This window comes from Eimeria tenella, genomic scaffold, assembly GCF_000499545.2.
Source record: "Eimeria tenella Houghton genomic scaffold, Eth_scaff38, whole genome shotgun sequence".
Taxonomy (NCBI): domain Eukaryota; phylum Apicomplexa; class Conoidasida; order Eucoccidiorida; family Eimeriidae; genus Eimeria; species Eimeria tenella.
Genome location: NW_013543302.1, coordinates 96,010 through 105,058, shown reverse-complemented (window position 1 = coordinate 105,058; position 9,049 = coordinate 96,010). Strand labels below are relative to the sequence as shown.

The 9,049-nt window shown below is 48.5% G+C and overlaps 2 protein-coding genes across 2 annotated transcripts in view; one reads left to right on the top strand and one right to left on the bottom strand.

Annotated features, from left to right (window-relative positions):
- ETH_00014725 (mitochondrial carrier domain-containing protein, putative) overlaps positions 1-2,284 on the top strand; it is a gene marked incomplete at both ends in the record, with an annotated part of 7,612 nt that extends 5,328 nt beyond the window's left edge. The window contains one exon of the mRNA XM_013376614.1: positions 37-2,284. Coding sequence (XP_013232068.1) covers positions 37-2,284 — 2,248 coding nt within the window. The remainder of the gene's footprint in view (positions 1-36) is intronic.
- Positions 2,285-3,194: 910 nt separating this feature from the next.
- ETH_00014720 (poly(A)-specific ribonuclease, putative) overlaps positions 3,195-9,049 on the bottom strand; it is a gene marked incomplete at both ends in the record, with an annotated part of 6,341 nt that continues 486 nt past the window's right edge. The window contains 8 exons of the mRNA XM_013376613.1: positions 3,195-3,255; positions 3,642-4,004; positions 4,219-4,293; positions 4,543-4,818; positions 6,303-6,476; positions 6,694-7,117; positions 7,336-7,411; positions 8,171-8,244. Coding sequence (XP_013232067.1) covers positions 3,195-3,255; positions 3,642-4,004; positions 4,219-4,293; positions 4,543-4,818; positions 6,303-6,476; positions 6,694-7,117; positions 7,336-7,411; positions 8,171-8,244 — 1,523 coding nt within the window. The remainder of the gene's footprint in view (positions 3,256-3,641; positions 4,005-4,218; positions 4,294-4,542; positions 4,819-6,302; positions 6,477-6,693; positions 7,118-7,335; positions 7,412-8,170; positions 8,245-9,049) is intronic.

The window sequence follows — 9,049 nt, the reverse complement described above, 5'->3', positions numbered from 1 at the left end:
TACAATTAACACTAATATAAATGTAAGCACCCGCAGGACCCGCAGCAGAGATAAAGAAAGAGATAAAGAAAGAGATAAAGAAAGAGATAAAGAAAGAGATAAAGAAAGAGACAAACAAAGAGATAAACAAAGAGACAAACAAAGAGACAGCCCCCACGAGAAAAGCCTGCTGCTGCTAAGTCCCGCGGCAGCAGCAGCTGCTGCAGCGCCGGCAGCAGCAGCAGCAGCGCCCCAAGCACCAGCCTCAGCAGCAGCAGCAGCAGCAGGAAAGGGCTTTCAAGGCCCTTGGAGCCAGCCGTATGCTGCAGCAGAGAAAGACGACGTTTCAAAGACGCTGGGGACCCCGCACGTCCAGCAGCAGCAGCAGCAGCAGCAGCAGCAGTGGCAACAGCAGCAGCAGCAGCAGCAACACTTAGGCGGCGACTGCACAGAGCCAGCGCGGCAAAAGAGAGGGGGCTGGAAGCAGCCAGCGAGTCTAAGGGGCTGCCCAAGTGTACATCCACCTGAGTTGACTGTGGGGCGGCCTTGTGCTGCTGCTGCTGTTGCTGCTGCAGCAGCAGCAGAAAGGAATAATGCACACGCGAGGCCTTTGCTGCACCTCCAAAGACAGTCTTTGCCTCCACTTCCGCTAACACTATCAGATATTAGCTGCAGCAGCCATCAAGACCTGCAGGCTCACCCGGGGCTGCAGCAGCAGCAGCAGCAGCAGGCGCTGCAGCAGCAGCAGCAGCAGCAGCAGCTGCAACAACACCTGATGATGCAGCAACAGCTGCAGCAACAGCTGCAGCAACAGCTGCAGCAGCAGCTGCAGCAGCAGCTGCTCCAATCAGCGAGCCACAGACCGCAAACCTTACCGCTCTCGCCACAGCAGCAGTTGCTGCAGCAGCAACAACAGCAGCAGCAGCAGCAGCAGCAGCTGATGGACTGTTTATCTGCTTCCCAGCAGCAGCTACTCTACGACCCCCAACTCAGGCAGCTTCCATATCAGCACCCGCAGCATCCGCAGCAGCAGCAGCTGCAGCAGCAGCTGGCTGCTGCTGCGCATCTGCCAGCAAGGGGCCCCCACTTCTCCTCAGCACCTCTTGTACCTGTGCTGTCCCCTAGGGGGCCCCCAGCTGCAGCGACTTGTGCCAACGTGACCACTGGTCCCCAACCTGGACCACTGCTGCGGGCCTCCTCAGGGGCCCCCCTAGGGGCCCCTATAGGGTCCCCTTTAGGGGGCTCCCCAGGTGGGGGCCCTTTAGGGGGGCCTCAGGGGGCCCCCCGAGGTGGTAATCTGTACAGCAGCAGCAGCACCAGCAGCAGCGGCAACGCTTTTGCTGCTTCGCTCAGCACCCCCTGCATGCAGTATGCTTCCCTCCGCCAAAGTCTGCTGCAGGGGGCCCCCAGCCCCATGGGGCCCCCGAACTTCGTGGGGGCCCCCAATTCCATGGGGGCCCCCGATCTCGGGGGGCCCCCCAACTTTGGAGAGGGTTTTAACTTTTTAGCTGCCCCAGGGGGGCCCCCCCGGAGGTTTGGGGGCCCCAGCAAGGTCCCTCCTTTGCTGCTGCCTCCTCTAGATTACGAAGCACCTTATAATGCTTCGCTGCTGGCTGAGGGGCAGACGCAGAGTGCTGCTGCTGCTGCTGCTGCTGCTGGCCGCAGCCCGCAGCAGCAGCATCAGCAGCAGCTGCGGCTGATGCTGCAACACAGCCCTTCGCAAGCGCTGGGGGAAGGCGGAGTCCCATCCTACTTGTGCACTCCCCGAGTTGTCCGGAAGAAAGAAGTCAACAGCAGCAGCAGCATGCAGCTGCAGCAGCAGCAGCAGCAGCAGCAGCAGCAGCAACAGAAGCAGCAGCCGGAAAAAAAGCTGTTTGCTGGGCGTCGTATTCGTCTTGGCGACCTCTTTGGGCAGTGTGTCGACACAGGTCCCAAACAGCAGCAGCAGCAGCAGCAGCAGCAACAGCAGCATCAGCAGCAACAGAGACCGCAGATCGGGCGCAGCTACTCCAGCATTAACTCTGGTGTATTTGCACAGGGCGACGCATCTCCATTTAACTTTAGCAGCAGCATCGGCAGCAGCAGCAGCCCGTATCTAAACACGTGTGTAAGCAGCAATCTGCTGCAGCAGCAGCAGCAGCAGGACATGCTGCACGGAATGCCAGTAGGCGTGTGGGGGTCCCCCTTGCCCTTTGTGGGGCCCCCCTCAGCTTTGATTACTTCGCTAGTAAACTCTCACACAAAGAAAGGGGCCCCCTGGGGGGCCCCCCAAAAGGGCCGCCTGGGGGCCCCTAAAACCCTTTAAAGGGCCTTCTGGGGGCCCCCAAAATTAGGTACCCTGGGGACTCCAAAAGCCCGCAAAAGGGCCCCCTGGGAGCCCCCAAAGTTAGGTTTCGGGGGCCCCTGAGGGGGGCAATCCATTGCAGTAGATCTATTTTTGGGGCACCCCAGTGCGTCAGTCCAGTCGTGTGCCCCTCAGTGCTGCTGCTGCTGCTGCTGCTGCTGCTGCTGCTGTTTGGCTAGGACTGCTGGCGTTTGCTCTTGCTCTCAGGTGTATAGACAGCTGGCGAGAAGCAGCAGTCGTTTGAAATGCTATTCATCACCAATGTGCAAAAAGAAATGATTTTAAGTGCAACAAGAAATGAAGCAAACTAGCCACATGACTTGAGAAAATACCGCAACAAAAGCAAAAATTTTTAATTCAAATTCAAATTTGCTGCCAAGTTGCTGCTGCAGCTGCCTGCCCGTGGGGCCAGTCTGCTGCAGCTAGCAGCAAAAGAAATAAATTAATAAAATAAAAAAGAATTGGAAATTTAAGTAGACAAAAAAAGTTTTTAAAAGTTTTTAAAAGTCAAAAACGAATCAAAAGGCAGCAGCCGCGGCGGAAGCAAAGCGCAGCCAGCAGGCGCAGCAGATGACAAATAAAATGACACAAAAGAAATATAAAATAAATAGATAAATAAATAATGAAAAACAATAAATAAATAAATAAATAAATATTAAACAATAAATAAATAAATGCAAAGAAATATAGAAACAGAGAAGAACATGCAAGCCAAGGCGCCACCCCTCAGGTGTTTCTGACTTCTTTCTGCATTTGCATTTGCCGATTTTGTCTTTTAATTTTAAACTTGTTATTTATTTGTTTATTTATTTATTAACTTATTTGTTTATTCGTTTATTTATTTATTTATTTATTTATTTCGAATTTTGTTTTACTGTTTCATTTCCGCTTCCTGTTCTTTCAGGTGTCTGTACTCCGCGTGTTTCAGCAGCCTAGAGCGAACAGCAAAAGACTGAAGCAGAAGATCAATTTTATAGCGAATTAAATGAAAAAAAGCAAAAAATAATAAAATAAAAAGTATAAACTAGAAGAAAGCCAAGAAACAAATGAAGAACAGCACGAGTCTGTGCTGCTGCCGCTCCCACTGGAGCAGCAGCAAGAGCAGCAGCGAGAACAGCTGCAGCAGCAGCAGCACAAACAGCAGCAACAGTAGCGGCAGCAGCAAGCACAGGAGCAGCAGCAGCAGCAGCCGCTGCAGCGGCAAATGCAGCAAGAGCGCAGCACAGCAGCACAAGACGCTGCAGAAGAAAAAAGCAACTACGCAACAAAACAAACGAACCAACGGCAAATAATAAAAAGAATAAGTAAAAGAACCCACTTGAACTGCTTGTGCTTCATGTTGTTGTAAATGTCCTTTATTGTATTTGCATCAACTTCTGTTTTGGCTTTGATCCAGCAAACGCGCTGCTGCTCCTCCAGGTGTACGTACACCCAAAGAGGGGCCCACAGCTGCTGGATATCCCACGAGCTCCAATTCGGCGGAATGTCCACCATGGCAAATGTTAGCCGGTCCTCTTCTTGCTGCTGCTGCTGCTGCTGCTGTTGCTGCTGCTGCTGCTGCTGGGCTAGGGGCTGCTGCTGATCGCGATCCGGCTGCTGCGGCTGCTGCTGCGGCTGCTGCTGCTGCTGCTGGCTATCTGGGGGCTCCAGGTGTATAAAAGGCGGCTGTGTCCGCACGAGCCTGCGGCGCAAACGCAAAGGCAGCAAATATTAGGATTTAGGGTTTAGGGTTTTGCTGCCGAGTCCTTGGGGTTTTGTTTGTGCTCAGGGTTGAGGGCTTCTGAAGAAGCCTTTAAAGCCTTTAAATGAACTTTTAAATCTTTTAAATGAAATCTGGGGATTAGCTTCGCCATTAGAAAATTGAGGCGGCGAGGTGTACGTACACCTGAACTCACCGCACACGATTTGCTGCTGCTGCTAATAACTCGTTTGCAGAAACTTTCGGGGAAATGGAAGGAGGGGCGGGGGATCTTAAAACAAATAAAAGCCAAATACGTAAAATAAATAAAATAAAATAAAATAATTCAATTTAATTCAAATTCGCTTTCTCGTTTTTCGACACTCGAATTGAACGGCGGCGCGGACTTGACCGGGGAAAGTGGAACTCGAATCTTTTGAATTTTCACTTAATTTTTTCTGTAATTTTAACAATAATTAAATTAAATTAAGTTAAATTAAATTTCAATTTAATTTTAATTTAATTTAATTCAATTAATCACCGAAAATAAAGATCGGCCCAGCCGATCCTCTTCTCCCGCGCCACGCAGCCGATCTGGGTCAAGAAGATCACTGCAGTCAACAAGCTGTCATAGCCAGCGTCGTGAGAAAGAAAATTTTCTTTTGGAAAACTATTTTCATTTATTTCTTTTTCTTTTTCTTTTGTGGCTTCATTTCCTTCTTTTGATGCTGCTGCTGCTGCTGCTGTTGCTGCTTCTGCTGCTGCACCGCTGCTGCTCCCCGGCGAAGAAAAGACACTCTGCAGCATTTCGTCTAGTCTTCAAGCAAAGCAGAAGCAGCAAATTGAAAAGGGAATTTAATTGGATTTAAAATCAAATTAAATTAATTTAAATTGAACTTAAAGTGAATTAAAATGAATTCAAAATGAGTTTAATATGCACTTGAAATGAATTCAAAGTGAATTTTAAGGGCAACACCGAGAAAGCTGAACAGCTCAGCAGCAGCGAGACGCAAGACACTGATTTAGGGTTTAGGGTTTAAAGGCCCTGGGACTCGAAAGCAAATGAATCCTCTACAGCAGATAGGCAGAAAAAGTAAAAAGTTTTACAAAGTAGAGGAAGAATAAAAAGAAAGTAAAAATGAATTGAAATGGTTTTGTTTGTTATGCAAAATGTCTTTGAAAAAAAAACAAAACAAGATAAATGACTTATTATTCAGAGGATGCAGAAATGAAAAAGAGAAAATAGATCTGCAGCAATAGGGCGCAGCAGCACGCAAAAGAAATGAAAAGAAAATAAAAAGGAATGATGAAATATTAAAAGTGAAAAGCACTTACACCCAGTGAGTGCCGTCTAGACACTCCAGCTCGAACTTGGGAAAATAATTTTTTTCTTTTTCTTCTGAAGGACAAAGAGAAGCTCTAACCATTAATTCGCAAAGGCCTAGCAGCAGCAAAAGGACAAGTGAAGAAGCAAACGAAGAAAAATAAAAGACAGTTCTTAAATGCAGTTATGCACTTGCAAAGAAACTCTGTGCCACAGCAGCAGTCGCAGCAAGAGCAGCAGCAGCATCTGTAGCTCCAACAGCAGCAGAAACCCAACAACAGCAGCAGCAGCACGAGCAGCAGCTGCAGCAACCACAACAGCAGCAATGACAGCAGCAGCGGCATCAACAACAACAGCAGCAGCAACAACAGCAGCAGATACAGAAGCACCAGCAATAAAGACAGCAATAGCAGCAGCAGGAACAACACCAGCAGCAGCAACAACAGCAACAGCAGCTGCACAAGCACCGCTGGCAGCAGCAGCAGCAGCAGCATATCACCTTTAAGGGTCGCTGGAGTTCCGAGTTGACTCAAATTGGAATTTGTTTCGGAAATGAATTTTGTGTCGAAGCAAAAAGGAAAAAGAGAAGTCCAGAAAGACCGAAAGCCAGCAACGGTGGGGGGCAGTTCGCTGCAGCAATGTTGAATCATTTCAACTTGTTTCTTCCTTTATTCTTTCATTTATTTTATTTAGTCTATTTAACTTATTATTTAATTTTATTATTTATTTATTTATTTATTTATTCATTAGTTGTTCCGTTCTTTTGCCATTTGCGCTGCGTGGCAGCGCCGCTGTCGCTACACCGGAAGAAGCAAACGGTTTGCAAGAAAGTGGAAAAGGCGAAATGCGCCATTTGGCGTTAAATTTAGCATTTAAATTAAAGTAAAATGGCAATTATTTGAATATTTAATAAATTAATTAATATTTGTGCATTTAAACTGCATTAATTGGGGATTTGGGGCCCGTTTGGCGCACACCTGATGAAGGACTGGTACAAATGCAGAAAGTCGTAGAAGCAGCAGTGGCCCACGAGGGCCAATTTGTTTTCAATTATTATTTCTAATAATTCCCGACACCCTCTTTGCCCCTTCAGCTTTTCCAAAGCTGCTTCCAAGTCCCCCAGCTCTTCCGAATACACCTCTCGCGCACTCCTGCAGCAGCAGCAGCAGCAGCAACAGTTGTAGCAGCAGCAGCAGCAGCGGTAGCAGCAGCAGCCGCAGCGGTAGCAGCAGGAGCGTGCTTGATGTCCTTTCTTTTAAAGCAAATTTCAGAAAAGACGAAGCTCCACAAAATGCAAACTTTGTAAATAAAAGAAAAGAAATAAAACAAAAAGTAGAAAGGGATTAGAAGTTGAATTTATTTGCTGACTTGTAAATGGCGACAACTTTATTTCCTTTTTTTGTTTTTGTTTTGCTGCAAAGAAATGGAAACTGATGAGAAATGAAAGAGTGCAGCAGCAGCCGCTGCAGCGGCAGCTGTACGTACAGCTCGAGGGGACCCCCCTCTCCTGCTGCTGCTGCTGCTGCTGCTCCACTTTGTCTTTCATTTATTTCATTCCTCCCACTTTCTTGAGAAACTCCCCCCGGCCTTCCCCCCCAGCCGTTGCCTCCTTCCCCCCCGCTGCTGCTGCTGCTGCTGCTGCCGCTGCTGCTGCTGCCGCTTCTGCTGCTGCTGCTGCTCTTCAGCCAGTTGTTAATCGCGAGTTTTGCGGAAGCAAAAAGCTGCTGCGTTTCCTCGTCGGTATATTCCGGAAAGGGAAATAAATTAGAAGGAGCAGAGTCTGCTGCAGGGCCTAAAAGAGGAAGATCAAATAATAAATAAACAAACAAACAAATAAATTGAATAATAAATAAATGAATAATAGCTTCCTTGTTCTTTCGTTTGTTATTTACTTTTCAGCATTTATTTGTTTGCTGCAGTCAGAGCAGCTGCTGCCCAGTTGCTGTTGCACAAGTTAAACCCTAAACCCTAAACCCTAAACCCTAAACCCTAAACCCTAGAGCTTCCTACTTTGCGTGGACTTGTCTTTGAGTCGGCGCAGCTCTTCCATTCGCTGAAGCAAAGCTGTCCTTTCCTCTTCCTCTTCCTGCAGCCGCAAACCCTAAACCCTAAACCCTAATTCATTCGCGTGGGCGTTTTCGAGGGCTTTAGAAGACGGCGCCAATGCGCCAGTTGGTGCCCTCCACCTCATTTGTATTTTGAATTTAAATTGAAAATAAAAAGAAAAGAAATAAATTGCAAAAATGAAAATAAATAAAGCGCAGTGGACGCAGTACACTGGTCCTGAGGTGTACGTACACCCCACCTGCCGCCGGGTGTACGGAACCCCGTTGTAAATCCATTCATTAAAATTAAATTTATTTTCTTGCAGAAACTTCAAAGTCGAAGTCGAGGCCTGCTAGCAATAACAAAACACAAGCCTGGCACAGCCTACAGCTAGCTAGCTAGCTGGCTGGCTAGCTGGCTAGCTAGCTGGCTAGCTAGCTTGCTTGAAAGCTAGCTAGCTACGTGGCAATGCAGCTAACTGGATCTCTAGCTATCTGGCTCTCCACTAGCTCGCTAGCTGGCTAGCTAGCTCGCTGGCTAATTAGCTAGCTGGCCCCCTAGCTAGCTGGCTAGCTAACTAGCTGGCTGGCACTCTCACCAGCTAGCAAGGTGGCTCTCTAGTTAGCTAGCTAGCTAGTTCTCTAGCTGGTTCTCTCTCGCTAGCTAGCTGGGTCCCTAGCTAGCTAGCTAGCTAGCTGGCTCCCTAGCTAGCTAGCTGGCTAGCTGGGTCCCTAGCTAGCTAGCTAGCTAGCTGGGTCCCTAGCTAGCTAGCTAGCTAGCTAGCTAGCTGCTGGCTCACTTGGAAGATGCGGGGCTGGTTGGGGAAGAGGTAAATGCTGGCGGGGGTCAAAATCCACCTGCTTGGGTCCGACGCTGAAAGCAAGCAGCAGCAGCAGCAGCAGCAGCAGCAGCAGCAGCAAGTGAACAATAAACGCCAGAACCAAGCAAAAAAGGCCCAATCAAATGCCTTGGCCAGCAAAGCCATGTAAATAATTAAAATAAAATGACAAAAGTTCTAATCACAAAATAAAAGAATTAAAATAAAACTAAACAAAAACTTTCCCCCACAAAAACCACCACTAAAAAACACGGCCAAACTGCTGCCTCCAACCCCACAAAGCAAATACAGGGGCCCCACAGACGTGGGGCCCCCCTGTGGGGCCCTTTGGGGGCCCCCTAGAGGCCCCCAACGGGCCCTTTGGGGGCCCCCTGGGGGCCCCCTAGGGGGCCCCTGGGGGGCCCCTGGGGGGCCCCTGGGGTGCCCCTGGGGGCTTCTTTTGGGCCAGTGGGACCCCACAGGGGCCCCGGGCCGTTTCGTTGGAGGGGCGGGAGCTGGCCGTGTGGGCCTCGGGAAGGCAAAAATGGAGAAATAAAAGCAAATTTGGAAAAGTAAAAGAAATTAAAGAAATTTGAATAAAAAATGATTTAAAGGACAAAAGAGAAGCTCAAAAGCATCAAAAAGGATTAAAAAGGATTCAAAAAGACCCAAAATGAGATTCAAAGGACCCAAGTGCAGCCAGCGAGCTCCGAAGGCGGAAAAAGGCCAAAAGAGGCCCCGAGAAGCGCCAAAAAAGGAAAAGAAATGAAAAGTTTGAAAAGGAAAATAAAAAGAAACAAAAGAGGCAAAAGGGGCCTCAAAAAGGACCCAAAAAGACCCCAAAGGGCCCCTGGGGGCCCC